Source organism: Semicossyphus pulcher, unplaced genomic scaffold, assembly GCF_022749685.1.
Source record: "Semicossyphus pulcher isolate SPU_LCO1_2020_fin unplaced genomic scaffold, fSemPul1.0.p SCAF_7, whole genome shotgun sequence".
In the NCBI taxonomy this organism is placed as follows: Eukaryota; Metazoa; Chordata; class Actinopteri; order Labriformes; family Labridae; genus Semicossyphus; species Semicossyphus pulcher.
In genome coordinates, this window is record NW_027211748.1 from 29,817,648 (window position 1) to 29,839,287 (window position 21,640).

General features: G+C 41.8%; 1 protein-coding gene across 2 annotated transcripts; it reads right to left on the reverse strand.

The window, feature by feature from the left end:
• Nucleotides 1–33: 33 nt before the first annotated feature.
• On the reverse strand, nt 34–21,573 carry tmem71 (transmembrane protein 71). 2 transcript variants are annotated; one of them, XM_069685228.1, is made up of 11 exons: nt 21,416–21,573; nt 17,456–17,546; nt 10,576–10,637; nt 9,917–9,962; nt 8,607–8,816; nt 8,058–8,335; nt 7,222–7,416; nt 6,796–6,862; nt 6,326–6,387; nt 5,541–5,590; nt 34–5,454 (listed from the first exon to the last, which is right to left on the reverse strand). In XM_069685228.1, exons 3-11 carry the CDS (start codon nt 10,604–10,606, stop codon nt 5,431–5,433), a joined length of 963 nt encoding a protein of 320 aa, XP_069541329.1. In that variant the 5' UTR covers nt 10,607–10,637; nt 17,456–17,546; nt 21,416–21,573; the 3' UTR covers nt 34–5,430. The 2 variants fall into 2 exon arrangements, with proteins under 2 accessions (XP_069541329.1, XP_069541330.1); XM_069685229.1 differs by lacking the exon at nt 21,416–21,573 and having other exon boundaries at nt 17,456–17,595.
• Between the last annotated feature and the right edge of the window lie 67 nt (nt 21,574–21,640).

A 21,640-nucleotide genomic window follows, 5' to 3' on the forward strand; every position in this document is an offset into this window, starting at 1 on the left:
TCCACAGAACAGACATACACTGTTTGTCTTTAATACAGAGTTTAATGGATGATACAACAAAAGACAAACATCTTCACTGAAACTTGAGATTATGCAGAATACTGTAAAAACTACATCCTAAAACGCAGCACTATTAAAAGGCCGGAAATGACATCGAGTCACAGTCTAACTTAGTAAACTATCAACACAGTGATCGACACTGTGAGAAGAAGGACGACTTCATCCTTTAACAGGCATTTTGGAAGCTAATCTGTTGTATTGAATAAAACATAATTTGGTCATTCAGACGGACAGTCTTTTTGTGTCTCAGTGTCATATTAAAATCTAGTTTGTGTCGTTTAAGGTGTCATTTTTACAGTTTACAAATCAGCCGATTCATTATTACACACTTTAATAACATGAATACAGTACAGTAGAATAAAAAATGAATATATATGATAAGTGCAGTCACAAACAGGGTATCACATTTCCACTTTTGGAAACCTGTGCAGTCAATGGAAAACTAACAACATTTCCAACAGCTGCATTACATCACAAACACACAAGAGCTTATAAAATGTTCATTCATAAAATGATATTCATATTATTCATATTCCCTCATGGAAACTTTCGCAGTAAATTCAATAATTTTCACCTCATAAAAGTATTTTATACAAAGAAGAAAAACAACGTGTTCCACTTTTAACTTTGATCATTTAAAGCTGCTTTAAAATGCTCCAGGCCACCAGGGGGCAGAAGGTAACGTGGTATTAACACATACAACATGGTCTTCATGTTAGAGTAGCATTTGTGTCCAAATTTTGTATGTAAGCCAGATTTTTTTTGTCTCCACAAACTCCTGAGAAAAACTCCTGCCTCCTATTTTCAGCCATAAAACAAAAACGAGGAGCTAAACGAGGCTCCAAAGCTTCTGTTGCTACAATTAACTCCTCTCGCTTTGACCTATGATCCTTTGTTCACATAGAAATATTGATGAGAGCAGCTTTAAATGTTCTCTGTTATCTGTTAAAAATATTAGTAATATAGAATGATTTATTCATTAATTAAGTATTGTAACTTTTCCTGAATTGTCAGATTTCTACATATTTGGCACTAAGTGAATAAAAAACAACAGACGATTCAGAAACTTGATTTACACAGAAAGAGAGACGTTTCACCTTTAAAGACCCGCTCACACCAGGAATAAATGGGCAAAATTTAGCAGTGAAATAACTTATTTTCAATTGACTCCCCACATTATTTAAGGAGGTGACAGGAGAGCAGGAGCGCCCAAAATGGAGGACGCTATCGTAGCTATCGTAGCTCATTAGCCGTTTTTTTCTTAGTTGTTTTAACTTCTTCAGTCAGAGTGAAACAGAGACACAGTGTACACTCAGTCTCCAACAGAATCTAGCAACCGAACTGGTAAGCATGCTAACTGAAAGTTAATGCTGCTCAATGCTAGCTGCCTAACTTATTTCTGCTCTTTAATAACTTCACTGTATGAAAAACAAAATATCAGGGTGAACTGCAGCTTGTCCTAGGTTGCTAGCGTGTTAGCAGTTAGCTTGCCAGTTACAGTTGTTCACCAGCTAGACCTGTGAGGAGTGACAACATCACCGAGCATTTCACACAGGTCACGCATCAAAGACGTGTGTGCGTTTCTCTGCGTCGCCCTCTGGTGTGACTGGACGTTAACCCTTCATGTAACAGATCCGCTGCCATGTTCAGGTCATGTGATATGGTCTGTAGCTAGAAAGATTCCCATGTTTACGACTTTCAAAAATTCAGCGTCATGATTCAGAGTTGGTCCTGAAAGTATTTAAAACTACTGTAAACTATATTTCAGCAGTGACCTTAAAATGACCTTAAACAAGGTAAAAAAAATCAATTTCACTTGTCGCCAATTTATAAATATTGGTGCTTAAAAAAACGCAGTTTCCTGGGTGTCCCGCTACGATGCTAACCTAAACAGTGCTAATAAGGCAAACTTGAATTACATGACATAAACACGACATGATTATCACAACTGTTTGAAATTTTGGCCGAATCTGAGTCTAGAATATCTGGACAGTCTGTTCTGACTCCTGAACTACTGCAGCGTGGTCAGTAGCCCAACACTTCAAAATATGACTAGCTAGGTCCCCCTCTGGGTCCAACTGAGCTGGAGGACATTGTCCAAAATTTACCCTGAAGTTTCAGCTGCAGCCCCCTGTTGGGCCTTGAAGGTATTGCAGGGGGCGCCAAAATAAACAAATACATATTCTTTCCATTTTAAAACTTGTAGTACTTGCTCTTTTGTGGCTTGAAAATTGTTACATGTATGTTTCTCTGCAAGATTCATATATTGTATTATATATTATATATAGTCTAACAGATGTTGCACATTTATTATTGCTAACTTTATTGCACGTGCAAAACTGACACCAGTATTTTAAAGCGTCGGGCCACAGATCAAGCTGCTGTATTTGATGATTTGGGAGTGAGAACTGAGGATCTGCAACATGAAGAACCAAAGATAAAACCTCTCTGCTCCTCTGGTCATTTGAACACAAGTTCAGCACACAAACACACACACATGAAGTCATCTAAATATCTGAGAAAGAGTTGATTTGCAGCTCGTGAGAACAAAGCGCAGCTCATCTCTTCCTCCTTCAGCTTGGCTAAAAGTCTTGGCGTAGTTTGAGCCCCAAACATGATTGAATTTGAACGTCTTTATAAAGTCAAAACCTTATAAAGCTATACAGTACTTGCTTCTCTTTAGGCCCCAGCCTCCTTATTTTCCTGATGGAAACATGTATTTCTCTTTTCCTCCTACAGGAATGACGATCATGTAAACTTGTACTAACACAGCATTTGAGAGCTTTGGGGGAGGGGTCAGATACTGGACGGTGTGATTTGTTTTTTAAGTTTTATGTTAACATATTATTAAAACAGCTTTGTTTGCTGCCTGAAAAGCGATCCCAAAATGTCCCTTGCTCACCGTTGAGGTAAGTTATTGCCTCTTCAGAAAGTACAATCAGAGTGAAATATGAAGAAGTAAGAACCTTCACACAGAATAAGTGATTCCCAGCTGGGTGGAGTTTTTCCTGTTAAAAACTGGACCTCAAAACTGTCACTGAATCCATCAATCTGCTCCCCCACAAAGGTTTAATTAAGCGTCCATATAAAACTGCAGCTGTTTAATGTTTCAGCAGCATTTAGGTTTAAATCAAACACTTCCCTGTATTATTCCGTATCTGCACTGCTGGTTCATAAAAAGGCACTTAACAGCTGAAGAGTTTTACTCCAACATGATCGTTTACTATTTAAATACACAAGACTCATGCGCTTCATTACCTGCTAACAGTGTTGGTGTAACGCGTTAGAGTACTCGGATGATTTCTTTGTTGTAACGAGTAACGTAATGCGTTAGTCGAATAATGTGTTATTTAGTTAATTTCAGAAATGAAAATAAATCTCTGTAAGTCTCTTCTTCTTTTTTCTCCACAGAAACAGAAACTCTCTGAAGCTCTGTTTCTGTTTCTCTCCTCCTTCTTGGCAGGTAGCTGCGCACCAGCAGAAGGTAAACACAGCTGTGTCAGTGCGCATGTGTAGCTAGCTAACTCAGCTAGCGAGCTAACAGAGAGGACAGCGTTTACTTTGTGGAAATATTCACATTATTCTGAATGTTTGGGTGAAAGGGACGAGAACAACATGACGGTGAAATGTAAGCTGTGTCTGGAGGAGAAGTGCTCGTCAGCCGTGAAGAGCTCGACTTCAAACGTGAAGAAGCATCTGCAGCTAAACACAGCTCCACAACACTGGTGGGACTAAGAGCCTGTGTTGTGTTGTTGTCATGGAAACAGCTGTGCCTAATACTGTATGCCTCTGCCCAGTTCACTGTCAGACTGTTAGCATCATAAAGAGCTGTAAAGGTTATACTGCGTCTGTCAGTCCTGTTATCAGGCTGCAGAGTTACAGATTATGGGCCGTAAACAAGGCGATGCAGAGACGGTAGAGTCGATACATTCAAAAGGTAGACGTACAGCAGGCTACATGCCGCCCTGATGATATAACACACATGTGGAACGAGTCGCTGAGGGGGTTCATTTTTGATAACGCAAAAGTAATCTAATGTGTTACTTTTCTCAGGAGGTAACGCAGGAACGTAACAAGTTCCTTTTAATACTAACATTACCCAACACTGGCTGCTGCTGTTTAAGCTGCACGAGGACAAAAGCTCCAAAAGCTCATTTTCAATTAAAAGAAATCAGCCTTCATACATGTTTGTGTGTTGACATGTTTCCCTGCGGATGTCATTTGAGAGCTTTTAAAGGTTAGAGGAATAAAGTCAGAAATGAAAGCTGGAGAACAGCTGCAGAGGAGATGATGTGAGGCTCAGACTGCATTTATTCAGGTTGTTTTGGATTAATAGCAAATCAAAACCTTATTTTTTTGCACAATATTTCATAATTCTATTTTTATTGTAACTTTTATACGTTCTACTATACTGAAAACGTCTTCTTTTATTCGCAGCTGTTTCATGTTGGAGTAAAACTCTTCTTTTAGTTTCCTCAGGAAAAAATGGCACTTGTCTCCCGAGGTTTTTAACTTCCAGGTGGATGAAAAAGAGCTTCAGGAGTTTTTGTGCGTCTGTATTTTTTAGAAGAAGTCACAGCTCTTGTTTTTTATCGAAGTGAGGCGTTTCGTTTGTTTTTGCTGTTGGACCTGAATTTGTTTTCCAGACGAGCAGAGTCTGATGTTTGGTCACTTTGGACAGCCCAAAAAAGCCAAGCTCAACTATGTACAATAGAAGATACACTTATTGAAAAATACATCAGGTACATTTGAATGTTTTTATATCTGATATTGATTCTTTTTTCTGTGTCATAGACTCTAAACTACTGTCACTTGTGTCACCATGTTCATGAGCTCCTTCAGCTTTTTAACAGAAACACACCATCTGACTTTTACACCGGGAAAGTGCATCAACAAGCTCCAGTCAGTGTTACACAGAGTCTCAGTTTCCTGCCCAATTATTTCTTTTTCTTTTGACAGAAAACCTGAAAAGTTTCCAAACATGTCCCGATCGTCCGTCTGCACAGCGAGCAGCTTTCAGGACAGACTGTGACTTTAAGCTTTTAGTACAAAAGTTTGATGATCATGATGTACCGACGTGCAAACCTTCCCGGTGTTTTGCTTCTGAATGAAAGGTTTCATATTATAAAAGTGTTAGCTTAATTTAATTTAAGTTGACCTTCAGCCCTTCTGGCCAACACGATAAAGATTTACATTCATTAAGGTGTTTATTCAAGCGGGTGTTGCTGTAAAATGTTTTCCGGAGCTCAGAATAACTTTGTCCTTTAAGTGCAACTTACATGCAAACAGTTGATCAAATATAAAATGTCTCCTCAGTCCTCCTCCAGTTTCACTTCGCAATCTTTGGAAGCTGTCACCTGATGCTTCTTTTCACTCGTTTCTTGATGTGATATCCTGCAAAAACACAAACATTACAAACTGCTTTTTTATACACTGCAAGGTGACAAAATAAAGTGCATGTTGCTGGTTCCAAGTCTCACCTCTGTCTTCGCCCTCCTCCACTCGCCCATCGGCCCCGACTTCGTCAGAACTGAAAAGAATCGCATCATCAGAAACTCCATGAGGACAGTGTGCATGCAGGAGGTTTACTACAGAGAGCAGAATTATCCTCACTAATCTCCCTCTCTCCAGAACAAACAGATCTGGTGATTAGAACTGATTTTTTAACAGGAACCTGCTTCATTCCATGTATTTACCTGTGTTTTCCAGAGCTCTGTGCTTGACACAGGATGCAGGAGAGTCTATGAGCTTAGGATCCCTTTAGTTCATCAATTCATGAGGTTTTTACAGAGAGCCGAATCATCAGCAGAGGTCTCCTCCTCTCCAAAACAAAGGGACTTTTACATTTCACCGGCTTAAATATGTCATAAAGCAGTTTGACGTTAAAGTTAGTGTTTCTAAGATGGTCTTCGACAGGGCTTTGGGGCGGTGTGAGCCGAGCTGAAGCTAGCTTAATCTGATTAAAGTCCTTCATCCAGTTAAATAATTTAAAGACGATGGAAATATGAGACGTAACCATATAAAGATGGCCGACATGATCTCCCCTAAAGTGACGCCAAACCCTCTCTATCGCCCCCTGCTGACTGGCTGCTGTACAGCTCATAAAGCCCGCCTCCTCCATGTTAACAGATGGGACATGAGTCAAACTATAAAATCAAAATACACGTCAAATACATTTTTCACAAACCCGTACAACATAACGCCTCAAGGCACAGCTGTCGCCAGCACAGAGACATAACATAAACACAATAGATGTGATACTTACGCATGACTGTTGTGATCGTCATGAAAATGGTCGATGCAACCGCCGCGCTCCACAGGAAACACCTGCAGGGAAGAAACATGTCAGAAACATGAAGCACATTTCAAGTCCACTTCGCTCACACATGAAAAAACTAAATACTGCTTTGTTGATAAACTACAGTCTGATTCCTGTTCCAAGATCAAGATTCAAGTCAGACTTAGATTAATAGTAAAGTGCTCTTTATCTCTGGCTGCAGTTCCTTTAAAGACCACTAGAGGCCCAAAGCAGATGGATCTTTGGAGATGTTTTATTGGGATGATGTTACAAATGATGCTCCTTTAAGATAATATTGAAGGTTAAAGAGAGGTATGACCTGTTTGACTTGAGAGACAGGTTTCACTTGTAGCCAGAGCCTTCATTAAATTTGCAGCCAAACTTCAGGTTGATTTTCTCAATTATGTTTGTTTTAAAGAATAAAAAAAGAGTCTTACCCAGAGTATAAAGCAGTGAAGATGAAGATGGTGAAGATGAACAGGAGAAGGGCTTTCATTGTTAACCCTGAAAAATAAACATACAAATACATGTCAAAGCTGCAGTTCCTCTGGTGTCCACTTGAGGCTGTCTCCAGCAGTGAGTCAGTCCCCATAGAGCCCCATGTTAAACTTTACAGCAGAAAAAAACATCTTTACAGCCTGGTACAAAAAACAGTTTGGGTCTCTATAGCTCATTTCTCTCTTCATGACAACTGTACGGGGAGAATCTTTATACAACTCACCTGATTACATGATATTAAGGCTTAAAGTGATGCAGCATTAGGGGCGTGGCCTCTTTGAGTGAGGTGGGAGCATGACAACATTAAAACAGCCTTTAGCCGATCACAACAGAAACCTGACTAAACTAACCAAAGAATGACTCACCTGTGTTCTCAGGTGAGGCCTGACAGCAGCAGCTGTTGGCGTAGAAGGCAGAGGGAGGCGGGACTTCAGACAGGCCACCCAGTGACTGGGTGAACCGCTCCTTTGATTGACATATCTCCGAGCAAATCTCCTCCTGGATGAGCAGCTTTTGGGGCGGGGCTTCTTTGTCAGGAGGGGGCGGGATCTCAGTGTGGTCTGAAAGAGGAAGAAGAAAGCCAAATGTTTTGTAGCAGCGACCTAACGCTGAGGTCGGCTCTGTGACTCTTGGGAAACTTCCTGTTACCGGCATCATGAGGGCCGTCACATCTGGGATTATCGGCTCTTTTCAAAAGCTCAGGGGAAACGGAAGGTATCAACAACTCTGTTTCTTTCATCAGACAAAATAGAGCTTTTGTCTTTGTCACTGACTTTCACAGAGGAAGCTTCTTTTGGTCGTTTCATGCCTTTACAGTTTTACAGACTTTAACATAAGAGAGAAAAAAGGAGACGCACGGAGCTGGTAGGTTCATGGTTGGCGCTTTTACCTCTCGTTGGCCCCAAATGTGGTCCAACCTTAAAATAATGTCACAGAGTTTAGGCCTTAAAGAGTCCAGTCACCCAGATTTCTGCTCCTTCCAGCACGATAATAATACATCTTTTTTTTTTTTTTATTTGATGAAAGTGAATCAGATTTAGTTTGTGTAGCTCGCAGGGTTAAAAACAATTTTGGATGGAAAACATGAGCAAACATCTTTCCAGCAGCCGTGTCGGTGTTACTGCGTCATCTTCAGAACAGAGCAGCTTGAATGTGAACTATCTCTTCTGCAGAACTTGTTTGGAAACTTGCAGAAACCAACCGTATGTGAAGCTGCGGCTGTCATCCAGCTCGGTGCTGTTCAACCCAGACCAGGACGACTCGTCCAACGGGGCCGGGCCCTCCTGACTGGTCCTGGTCCAGTCCTGGTCCTGCTCCTTGTCCCGGTCGCAGTCTTGGTCCCAGTTCTGGTTTTGGTTGTGTCCTGTCCTAAACACGCCTCTGAAGACCTTCTCATCCAGCCAGGACTGGCAGCTCTCCGTCACGTCGCTCAGCAGGCGAGCCAGCGAGCTGCGAGGCCGCCGTCTGCGCCGGAAAACCCTGAGAGAGGAAAAATGAACAGAAAAACATCCTGATCATGTTTCATGTGTGTGATTCAACTGCTATTACTTATATATATAATTATATATTAATTATATTATCTCAATGCAGCTCTGTTGCTTGTACAGTGTTGTACTCAGAGTTCCAAGTAGACGAAGCCTCCTGGTCTGAGAGTAAGTGGCTTCAGTAGATTGTTTCAGCCTGCAGCCATGAAATGGGCTGTAACGTTGTTTATTTACAGTAATATCAGCGGTTTGAATCCTGCTCTCACCTGACCAGGTTCTCCTTGTAGGACACGTTGGTTTTGCAGGGAGTCAGGGACACATTCCCCTCATCATCCCAGGTGAAGCTGTCCTCCGTGACGCTGTAGTATCCGTTGGTGAGGAGGCGCGGCGAGCGGCGGCAAGAGCAAGGATCACCGCCCTCCACAGAGGAGTAGCAGACGTACGAGGAGTCAGGAGAGAGGAGAGACGTGTCGAGGCTGAGTGAGACACAGATGAGGGGGTTAGCATGTAGTACAACAGGGGAGTGGAGACAAATTGAAAGCAATAAAAGCTGAACAAAGTGCTTCAGAAGCCTCTTTCACACATGCACTGCACCCCTGAAACTTTCCTGACATCGTGCGGGAGGGCCGCATGTGTGAACGCAGCAGGTAATACTCAGGAACATTCACACAGCGAGCGGGCGAGGTGATGATGTCATGTTTCTCTGCTTTGTACTCTCGCTGCTCGCCTCATGTCTGCATGTTTTCTACTGTTGTGTTTGTATGGAGGAAACGTCCTTACACATTTTTGCTTATCATGGTGACATTTCTTGGAGTATCCTCAGGTGCTTCATTCACCTAAATTTGTACAACCTGAAGATTATCGAAGATTTTGAAGTTGTGTTCTAGATATTTTAGTTTTTATTTTAGATTATTTTAAAAAGGATTATGCAAACAACAATCTCCAGAGGCCAGATCGCGACCGCCACCTCCTGCACCCACAATTTCACCACGTTTTACACTGCATGTAATGTAACGTGCCCACTGATGAAAGCCTTTGCATTTGCAGTATATAGTATTGTTACAGACTGGGTGTCTGTGGCGGCGCCCAGTTAGTGACGCGTTCTCCATCAGCCAGCAGTGGTTGGTCTGCCAGAGAGGGTAGGCGGAGCTAAGCGGCTGCTTTTCCGCTCTCTGCAAGTGTTGCGAGTAAACAGTAATCTACTATGGCTGAACAAACAAAGAAAAGATGGATGACTACAGATACAACTTCAACAAGAAGTGAAAATCCAAAGAAAAAGAAAGTGTGCTCCCGCAGTAACCGTTTATCACCATAGGCGCTGCCAAAGAGAACGACACTGAGATCTTTGAGATTATAACTTTAAACAGGATCAAGTAAAAAAAAAAAAAAAAAAGCTTCACTATTTTCAAAGGGTGTCAAAAAGGCTGCAGGTCAAAGTTCAGGGGAGCTCATTTCATTCTTTCTTCATTGGAATACATGAGGTGTCATTTTGTTGCTGTAGAACAAAGCAGTGTGCCGGCTGTACTAAACACCTCTGTGGAAGCAGAAACAAAGAAAGACGCTGCAGTGCTTTTACCTCTGACAGGAGTGATTGGCCCTCAGCCGTCGTTTTATTGGAGAACCTGAACAAAAGATATAAAAAGTTAGACTTACAGGAGGTAAAACTCCACACACGCTCGTCCTCTGCTGTCGCTCTGTGACTTTGTCGACTTTTATCAGCATGAAGAGCCAGAGAGCATTCCTGAGGCCAGCCTGGGAAACCACTTAAGTAAATTTACTTTGTTCAATGGAGGTGATGTAACGCTGATAAATACTCTGTAGGCATGTGAAGGACAGGGCGCTCATTGTTCTGTCATTTTAAAGATCCAATTGTAGTATTTTAACAGCCAGCAGCCGTGAAACAGGCTGTAATCGTTGCGATGTCATCCTTGGATCAATGACTGATCACTAAAAGCTCCTCATTTATTAAACTGTCAGACAATATTAAGGTTTTAGGACACAATATATGTGCAAAAAATGGCATTTTAATACTTTCTGAGGACCTGCAGACGTCCTTGCTCAAATGTAAAACCTTTATCGTTGCATCATTTCGTACTGGGCTTGTTGATGCAGATGTATATTCAGAGACGATCTTAAATCTCTCACACAGGCAGCAGATGAAGTGTTTGTCAGGGGTGAAGAAAGAAAGGCTCCTGTTTGACAGGAACGTGTTAAAGCAGATGTGTGGTGACGTACTTGTGACAGCTCCAGAGAAGAACAGAGCCATGTTCGTCTGCAGCCGAGCGTCTTCTGTCGATCTGTGAGACATCAGACAGCAGCACCAGCAGTGAGAAGCACACATTTCCTCAAAGTCAACAAAAGAAACAGTGTGGAAGTCCATCTCTTGACGTCCCTAAGCAATTAAACCCGTTCATTACAAAAATAATAAAATAACTTTATGCTTTAAACCTAAAAAAATGAATAAATAAAAACATGTCTTCACTTCCAGTTAAAGCGCCCCCTACAGGCCTGGAGACTTCTGCTGTGATGACTGGATGTGCAGCATTTTTCTGTTGCATTTCTTTTCTTGGTTTGTGTTTTTAAATTTGCATCCTTGATAACTGCTGCACGTTTCGTGTCTGAATATCTGTTTTGGCTCTTTATGTATTTTTGATTGTTATGTGTTCTTAAATTTGCATCGTTCTGAATTTGAAGCCTGTTACTCCTGGTGACGTCTTTTGGGCCCTTGTCTATGAGGGGCCGTTAGGGACATTATTCATTATTACCACGCATACACACAACTGAAACACTCTCACATACACAACTGAAACATTATACGCTCACATACATTACTGAAATGCTTTCATACATTTTAGGGAAATGCTTTCACACATACTACTGAATTTTCACTATACCATATGAAAGCATTTCAGTAGTATGTATGAAAGCATTTCAGTAGTATGTGTGAGGGCGCAATAGAGCTCTGCACAAGCATGACGGAGTTGTCATGTCAATGGTTGTTTAGAGGATCATCAGGCTTCACGATCAAACAAAGTTTCATATCACGTCGTCACTTCAGTCTGTGATCACCCGCTCCCTCCCTCCCTCTGTGCGCCTGCACAGCAGCTCTCCTCCTCTCTGTGCTGCGAGTCTGCCGTGTTTTTTCTACTATAGCCTATGATGTAGCCTATGAAGTCTTGTAATTAACGGGTCTTACCTTTGCTGAAATTTAAACATCATGATACAGATTTGTAAAAAGTAAAAATGAAGCTTTGTCAGGTCTGTCCTCAAGAGGAGAATAAACAACTTTCAAAATGCTCGTTTTCTGAACGGAGGTCGGATCGATCAATTCTGATGCATTAGAGGGACTCGGGAAATCTGGACGCTGAACGGCTTTTGCAAACTAATGTTGTTTCTGTCCGTTTTGGCTCTTGTTTGTGATATTCTCATTACGTGTTTGCCCTACAATCTGGCACAAGGCCACAGATCTTTGGGCTATGCCCATAGTTGTCATTAAATGATAATCACCTGCTATTTGATTTCTGTCACCTGTTGTTTGCCACCTAGATGTCTGCAATGGAATACTATGAATACAATAGTAATACAGCCTTGAGATTATGTCATGAGAGGCTTGTTGCATTTGAAATGCATCGTGTCAAGCGTTAACAGTAAATAAGTGTCATAGTTTAATCAAATGAAGAACATTATATCATTCAAAGGCAAGCAATGTCAAAAATGTGTTATTTCTGACGAGATGATCAAGCAGCGCTCAGTTTAAGAGAAAATATTACCGTCTGCAGAGAGCTGGTGGGAACTGGTAGGAACTGCAGCGCAGTAAAGACTGTCACGCTCTGAGTTTACACTGATCATGACGACGATTCCACCTTTTGTGTGACCCAAAATGCAACTGTACAAACAATCTGTTAATAATATATTATTATTTCAAACAGGAGACCAATCAGTCTGGGGCTGTGCGAGGCTCAACCTCGGCACACGGACACACTTTGGAGTTATGCCCAAAGTGTGTCTGTGTGTAAATTTTACATTTTGTTTGCCGGTTTTAATTGTGTGGGTTCAATGTTGATGCTGGGGCAGCCATTTTGATAATGTTTTTTTTCAAATTGTTGTTTTAAAAAAAAAAAACATCATAGGAATTCCAAAGCCCTGGTCACACATCAAAGCTATTTAGAATGACGTGTCATAGGACACAACCAGAAGTTTATAAGTTGAAGCCACAAACACTCAGCAGTTCACAGTTCCAATCTGAGACACAACAGCATTTGTTAGAAAGACCCTTGACAAACTACTCGTTCTCTACTACTGAACTACTGAACCACAGAGACACTGATTCTACTAAGAACAGCAATGAAACAACACGCCCAATTAGATCCCAACAACTGGGCAAATATGGTGGAGATGGCGGCTGAGGCTAAGGCTAATGAGGAGCTGAAAACCACACTCCAAGGGGCCAGCAGCAGGAGCTGCCAGCAAAACCGGAACAGGCAGCCCCCTACTCAGCCTAAGCCCACTACCCAGCGTAAGCCCCCTCTCCAGCCTAAGCCCACTACCCAGCGTAAGCCCCCTCTCCAGCCTAAGCCCATGACCCAGCGTAAGCCCCCTCTCCTGCCTATGCCCACGACCCAGCGTAAGCCCCCTCTCCTGCCTACGCCCACGACCCAGCGTAAGCCCCCTCTCCTGCCTACGCCTACGACCCTGCGTGTGCCCCCTACCCAGCCACGAGCTGCGGCTGCCTACCGAGAGGTGGAGACAGCTCACGAGGGGAGCCACAAAAACCACCACAACTACGGCCAGGCCCAAAATCGTCAATGGCATCAGAGGGGCCCACCCCCTTCCCATTGGCAGGTGGAAGCAGGTCTCAGGAATCAGCTGAGGGACCTAGAGTTTCATCTGCGACAGGAGAGGAGCTGGAGGCATACGGCTGACCAAAACAATGCCCTCAACAAGAGCAAGATCCAGGAGGCCCGTGAAAGGTTTAGGGTGGAACGTGAGGAGAGACTTCAATGTGAAAAGGAGATCAGGATGCTCAAAGAACAGCTGAAGCACCTGAATCCATCCTTCAAAGTAATACAGGACATAAAGTATTATGATAACAAATTAAAAGATGAGCTCATGGGTGTCATTGCAGCTCAAAACATAAAGCTCCTTGAGAAACCCTCAAGTGGCCCAACAGCTGAAAAAGCAGCCCTTGAGAAGGAGATCAAGGCCCTGCAGGAAGAGGTCTTAAACAAAGACATCATGGCCGCCCTGCAGATGGACAACTTTAAGAATGAGCTGCAAGAAAAGACCAGCAGCAGCCTTGAGCTGGCCTCTCAACTTAAAGCTCAGGAGGAGACCAGCCAGGCGCTGCAGAAGGAGTTGGAGGAGCTACGCAAGTCCGATAGTAGGTATAAGACCGAGACCGAAGAGCTTCAAAATCTTCTTCAAGATCAAGCCGGACTGCTGTGGACTGAAATGTTGAGGGCTGACAACCTCCAAAAAGAACTGGTGGAAGTCAGGCATCAGCTTCTCGAAACAGCCAAAAGGGACGTGAAGCTCATTGAGATGCTGACGGGCCAAAAAGGATCCCTTGAGCAGGAGGTGAAGGTCCTCAAGGAAGAGGTCTTTAGCAGAGACATCTTAAACACAGAGCAGCTGGACAACTTGAAGAATCAGCTGCAAGAACAGACGAGCAGCGGCCTCGACCTGGCCTCCAAACTGAAAGCTCAGGAGGAGGTCAGTCAGGCGCTGCAGATGGAGGTGGAGGAGCTTCGAAAGCAAATGGAGCACCACAAGTGCCAGCAGATCGTAGAGCCCTCCCTCTAAAAGGACAATACAGACGTAAACACCAACAACTCTCCAAGCATGGGCCAGGAAACACCTGAGACGGTCCAGGAAACACCTGAGATGGTTCAGGAAATACCCGAGCGGTTCCAGGAAACACCTGAGACCGTCCTGGAAATACCTGAGATGTTCCAGGAAACACCTGAGACCGTCCTGGAAATACCTGAGATGGTCCAAGAAATACCTGAGCAGGTCCAGGAAACACCTGAGACCGTCCTGGAAATACCTGAGATGGTCCAAGAAATACCTGAGCAGGTCCAGGAAACACCTGAGACCGTCCTGGAAATACCTGAGATCATCAAGGAAACACCTGAAATAATCCAGGCAACAACGGAAATGGTCCAGACAACACCTGAGCTGGCCCAGACAACAATGGAGGAGGAGACAATCTCTCTTTGGAGGAGGTTTAAGAAGTTTCTCACTCCACACAGCCGTCGCAAATACAAGCAGCAGAAGTGGCAGAAGCTGGACCAGGACTAACATCCCAGCCTCTCAAACCCCCCCCCCCCACCCCCACCCACCTCACTCACACTCACACATACACGTTTGCACTCATGCACGCACACACACACACACACACACACACACACCATCCCTTTGTGGGTTTTTCCCCGGGCGCTCCGGTTTCATCCCACACTAAAGAAAAAAATTGGATTAAAACAATTTGAACTCAAATAAAATTAATTCGGCAAAACTTAAATTCTTAAGTTCTTGAAATATATTTTCTTTCTGTATATTTGGATTTCTCATCGTGTTGAATGTAGGTTTTCGTAAATTGTAATATTGAACAGTGCTTTAAATTCAAAAACCTATAAATGAGGCAAAAACTAAAGTTTTTATAAACATTTGTGAGGGCTGTTTTTTTTAATCAGTCAAATTTTAAAAACGTCTGGGTTTCACTACCATTGGTCTGATTTTTTTTTTATCCTTGAGCTTCATTATGACTTTCTTTTATTGTCTTAACATCTCAACATTGTCAATCACTGATTGATGACATTGATTTTCCATCCTTGACCAATCAGCCCCTATATGTAACACCAAAATGACAGAGAGCGAATGTTAAGAGACCAGTAATAGAGCCAAAAGCAAGGCAATCCCAAACCCCCTTTAGGGCTTTGCAAGAAAGCTTCTTAACTCATGGGGTCTTCTTATTCTAGATAAAATGAGATATTTAGAATTCTAGTTTCTTAAAAAAAAAAAAAAAGCCTTATTGATGAGGATAGGAAAGCTCTAGATAAAATAAAAGGTCAAATATTCATTCTAACAATATTAATTCGTCCCACTTATAAACTGGAGAATTAGCCCATCAATCAGAAAGTCTTGCGTAATATTTATAACAAGGTATTTAAACTGCTTTGAAATTGCAAATGGAAAGGAGGTAAAGGTATACGTGCTTTGTTGTGGTTTGGAGTTAATTTGGAGTAGTCTGTTTTTGGATAGATTTAGTTTATTCCCGACACTACTCCAGATTTTTTCAGAATTGTCATTCTAAGAGGTACTGATTTTGTAGGGTTTGAGATATACAGTAATGTACAGTAATCATCCACATATAAGGAAACTTTGTTTTCTGCCCCTCCTCTTTTAACTCCAGCATATTCCTTTGCTGCATGTAATGAGATGGCCAGAGGCTCGACAGCGAGTGCTAACAGTAACGGTGACACAGGGCATCCCTGTCTAGTAGAACGGCTAAAGGGAAAATGACTGGAACTGATATTATTTGTTATACTGAAGCTTGGGGTTGGGCATACAGTAATTTTATTAAAGAACTGAATTTAGGGCCGAGTCCAAACCTTGACAGGGTCGAAAACAGATCCTGTCAAAGGCCTTAAAGAGAGCAGTATCTCAGAGTGGATTCTCAGTATCTTGGGTATGAATAATATTTAATAACCTTCGGATGTTAAAGAACAGCTGTCTGTCTTTTATAAATCCTGTCTGGTCTTGGGACACTATTGTTGGAAGAATTTCTTCCAAACGTGTTGCTAGGATTTTTGCCAGTATTTTATTATCTACATCCAAAAAGCTTACTGCTCTATATGATCCTGGTTCCATGCTTGTCCTTCTAATAAATTAGACACAAAAAGTTGGCGGTTGGCCGATGCCTCATTTACATCCAACAAAAGAGGTGAAATTTGACCTTTAAAGGCCTTATTAAGAAGTGTAGCCGTCTGTATGAGGGGCCGTTAGGGACATTATTCAGAACAACCATACATACACACAACTGAAACACTCTCACGTAAACAACTGAAACATTATACGCTCACATACACTACTGAAATGCTTTCAGACACACTACTGAAATTTCACTATACTATATGAAAGCATTTCAGTAGTGTGTGTGAACGCTTTTCAGTATACTGTATGGGAGCTTTTCACTAGTATGTGTACGTGTGAGAGCATTTCAGTAGTGTGTGTGAGCGTATAATGTTTCAGTTTTTTATGTGAGAGTGTTTCAGTTGTGTGTATGCATGGTAATAATGAATAATGTCCCTAACGGCCCCTCATACTTGTCGGCTACCATATCAGGCGACAGAGACAGAGTGTGCAGTGGTAAAAACAGGCTTTAACCATCAACAAAAAGGTTTACTTTATCATTTGTTAAACATATACTCACCTGTATAACCTTTTCTTTAATGTTAATCTACATGTAAACCTTGTGTTCAAACTATTGTAATACATAGACTCTGTGATGAAAGTGGTTAGGTATTATAATGAGTCTTACAGCAGGACAGACTGTAGAAGTGTGCAGCTCGCCCAAGGAGGGAAGGGAGCCTGCACACTTTGGTGTGACTGCTCGCTTGTGTATCTGATGTGAATCTGCTGAGGACTGCACACTGTTTGTCGGCAGTGTACGTCGCCGTGATGCCTTACCCAAAAATGACATTTAAACATGTTGTAAATCTAGATAAGCGCGACACATGTTGTGTCTTTTATTCTTTGTCTGTAGAAGGTTTTTACGACTGTTTTTTACTGAAGCAGCAGAAAGAAACCTGGAAAGAACCTCTAAACCTGGATACAGAAAACACATAAACAGGATATGTGGAAAAAACTTGGTCAACAAGAAAAGAAAGAATTCAATCCATCAGGCAGGAGAGAGAAGCAGAATTAAACTCTTCCTGATCCGCTCTCCGGTAACTTAATAAAGCTCAGACACTCGAGTTAATCCCAGCAGAGCTGATCAGAGCACTCCAGGGATTAACTGAACTACGACTCTCTGAGCTAATATAACTCAGACTAAACAGACAACAGAATAAGTGCAGTGTATTTATAAAGACACACACAAGTTTTTAAGCCTTACCTTGAAACTTGTGCAGCTCAGAGGACGTCTTCAGTTGTCAGCGGGGTGTTCTGTGTTGTGGTTCTCAAACATCCTGCAGGGACGCGGCAGCCTGAGAAAGAAAGCAGAAGAAAAACAGAGGGGCTGTGACTATGAGCTCATGTTTCCTGTTAACTCTGAGTGTGCTGGCAGGGCCTTTCGCTCTGACAGTGTCTGAAGGCTCAGTTTGAGTAAAGTCACATGTTGTTCCATGAGACGGTGAGACATCAGGGGCGCTGAAGCAGGAGGAAGAGATTAGCAGCTATCTTTGTGCCCAGCTGCAGTTTGCATCATGACGCTGGTTCACTTTTAGCACGGACGGATGACAGTGGCAACCTGTGCAGCAGGGCTAACATCAGAGACAGACCTAAACATATCAACAGCTCGACCAATCAGATCACTGGAAAACACAGTCAAAGCTGACAGGTGACAAATAATGAACAAGGGACTGTTTTTAAACAAGCTTTAAACAACTTTTAAACCTGGGCCCTGTCTTTGTTACACATTTTAGGGTCTAAATGACTCAAACAGAAAGTGTGTGAATGTCTCCAGTAGATGTGTTCATCCTGCAGCAGTGAAACAGGCTGTAATGGCTGCAACATAATCCTTGATGGGTCAAAGGTCGTCCACTAAAAGTTCTTGTTGTTTCCACTGACAGGCTCAGATTGTTATTCTAAGTGTGTGACAACATGACAGAAAGGATCCCTACAGAGATAGACCTTTTTGTTACAGAGGAAGATGATTGTTTTAACCACACACAGACGTTACATCGCTCTCTGCAAACACACCAGACTCCATTGACAACAACACTGATTTACCTCACAGAACACAGGAGCTGCTGGCCTACCTCTGCCTCGATCTGTTTTTTTAAATGGCTCATTATGATTCAACACAATAACCCAAAAATACATCAACAACAACACAAGCGATTCCCGTGTTCCCAGAGGTAAAGTTACGGTTACTTCTCTACGATTGTTTCTCAGTCAGGCAAACCTCTGCATACCAGATGTTACTGAACAACGAGGGCTGCAAGGTAAATCACATCGTCAAGTTGAGGTTAGAGATAGACCGATATGGTTTTTTCAGGGCCGATACCGATACCGATTATTAGTAGTCAAGGAGGCCGATAATTGATATTTGGAGCCGATATTCATTTGCAGTAAAAGTGAAAATATTGGCGTCAAAATTTTGAATAATACAAAGTCCAACACTTAACTTTGTTTAAATGCCTTTAAGCATATGTTTATCAAACAAACAAACAAAAAGCGCAGGGAGTTCCCAGGGTCAGCAGCATCTCTTATAAAGTTCACTGAAAATTTAAATAAATAAATAAATAACTTCCTGAAGTTTTATTAAGTAAATAAAACAAAGTTAAATAAAATTTGCAAAGAAATGAACTTTTTCTCCTCTCCGCCGTGTGTGTGAGCACTCTGCACTCTTATCGGCCGTTGGATAAAAAAAAGGCCAATGCCAATATGCGTCAAAATGCCGAATATCGGCGCCGATAATCGGCCCGGCGATAATCGGTCTATCCCTAGTTGTGGTCATAGGAATATACGCCATTAAGACATCGCTAAAGACTGCCTGAAACAATAGTTATAAATCGGATAAAGCACCATGGTCCTGATGTGTGAGGTTAGCTAGCACGAAGAAGGGAGAGAAGATGGCTGATGATTGTAGTGACGAACAAAACTTCTTATGTTAGGAACTGTTTTGGATTCAGGAGAGACGACGTGTTACAATCAGCAGAAAGATAAAGAACTAGGAGTTATTTTGCATACTTCAATATTTATTAAATTTGCACCGTGCAGGCCTTACAGCCACCAGCCGCAGATAATCTGTATGTTCTGTGAGCACACGCCTGCTGAACGTCATCTGACACAGCTCTACTTTTCACTCTGCTGAACCAAAGATAACAGACGTACGAACGGGGTCAGTGGCTGTTAGCGGGCTGCAAACAGATACTCCCTGTGTTTCAAAGAGGGGAGGGCGTATTATGGTCCTCCTGCGTTTCAACTGAAAAATGCTGCTTTGGTCTAAAACACTCCAGTGTCAATCCCTGAGGGTGGGCGTTAGAGGGAAGGGCCAAGGGATTGTTCAAATCCAAATAGAGCAGGAATGAGATCAGGACAATCAGACTTCCTTTTTCAAACCAACAGTCAAAACTTAAAGCAAGAGTTCCTCTCAGACGCTGGAACCTGCTGCTCTACACCGATTAAGCTTCACCTCACAGAACACAAGAATTGTTATGTTATTGTCAATGTTATTGTGTGTTACACAAATAATGTACCAAACCAAACAAACCATCTGACAGGTTGAGGCAGCAGGAGAACAGAAACTCATGTGTTCTGTGAGGTAAAATTATTGATTTTGTGAATGGAGTCTGGTGTCTTTGAAGAGAGCGATGTAACATCTGTAATGTTGTCAGACACTTAGAATAACAATCTGAGCCTGTCAGTGGATAAAAGCAAGAACGTGAGACGAGAAACAAGTCGTACTTTGATCAGGAGCATTTGCTCCATAGGATTATATTGCAGCCATCACAGCCTGTTGTTCTGTAGTGAAACAATTCTAAACTTTTTCGGACCTAATTTTCACATATCGAGGCCACTTTTTTGTCTTAGTGTCAGTGTTCAGAGAGTAAAAAAAAACCATCTACATTTCCTGACTAAATGCCTGCAAACAGAAGTTCCTGTTTGTGGCTCCGGACCAGCAAACACAGTCAGAACAGGCAAACAGCTTCCAGATTATTCCTTCAGGTCGAGTCTCCAAACAGAGACTCTAGTTTCAGAACAGGCTGGGAAACAGGAGGTCTAACCTGTCAGTAGCTTTTACACATGTGCACTTTAAAACTTAAAATCTGACTTTCTGTATGTGGAGTTATTATCATGGTGGAACAAGTCAACCCTTTGTGCTTCCTGCAGCCACGACCGTCATATATTTGCATTACATGTTGAGAAAATAAAAATAATAAGCTATAAAATATAATTATTGTCCTTCAAATATGTCTACAAAATAAGACTCCTCCTGTTTCCTCTTTAAGCGTGTATTTAACCTCAGTGCCTTTCACTCTATTACAGGACCACCTTTATCAATCTATGTAATCCCCCCTTCTATGTGTCACATGGACCCTTCCGACCCTGTCTCTTTCCCAGCAGCCCTTGCAGCAGCAGTCTGTCTCTGTTGTAGCTGCTGATGTTGGAGCAAAATGCGTAACAGGAAACACAAAGATGGACCAAACCATTTCACTGTGAGCATCAGCGTGCACATCCATTCAATCATCTCTTATCACACTTACTGTTAAGAGTGCCCTTTTTACCCTCTCCTGTAATGTTGTTTTAGTGCTATTAGTTGTATTTGTAAGGCTCTATTTTTAGTTTAGTAATAGTTTTAATAAAACTTCAATATTTCTAGATAACAATCCTTTAATATTTATACATTAATTCATATTACTTTTAAAATGTTCTCTTGTAATGTGATGTCATGTTTTTTTGTTACTATAATCTAAATATTTTTTCTTTTTAACTAACTTAGTCAGAGATATTAATAGCTGTGGCATTCCTGTAATATTTCCATGATAAAGTAAGTCTGGCATTTTTATGTTTTATGATCCTGCAAGTATCACACTGTTTAGGATGGTTTATTTTTGTATATTAGCCTAGGGACTATTTTTTAGCGTATGGAAATTATTTTAACTTGCATTATAGTGAAGATGAAAAAGGAAGTAGGCTAAGCATACTTCACATTTTCAAAACAAATAAGTGTAAAACATGTTTTGCGTTGGTCAAAAATGTTTAAAAAATGATCGAAGTTGCTTTAAACATGTTCGAACAGCCAAGCGCCACTTTATAAAACTAGTATTTACAATTGCACGTTGTCCCCAGCAGCATCTTTGCAACAAAATCCAGACAAAGAAAGAATAACGGACTTAACTGCACTCACCGGATTGTTTTCCTCCACGTTTTTTCGTCCGGAAGTGGTTTTTAAAAAAAACTCTTCTCGTCGTTAAGCGAGAAAAAATTTCATCTGATTCCTTTTTTTTCTGGTCTTATTTGTTTCAAATGTTTCTTCAGGAGGAAAGAAACACACAGACAGTCTGACGCTCGCAGCTCCGCAGCTGTCACTGAGCCTCGCCCACAGACAGGAAACGCCAATGGCTGCCAAAGT

Coding starts and splice junctions, on each gene's coding strand:
- tmem71 (XM_069685228.1), bottom strand. CDS start 10,606: ATGGCTCTGTTCTTCTCTGGAGCTGTCACAA. Junction 9,963..10,575: donor CTTCTCTGGAGCTGTCACAA/GTACGTCACCAC, acceptor TCTTTTGTTCAG/GTTCTCCAATAAAACGACGG. Junction 7,417..8,057: donor CAGCCGCAGCTTCACATACG/GTTGGTTTCTGC, acceptor TTCCTCTTTCAG/ACCACACTGAGATCCCGCCC.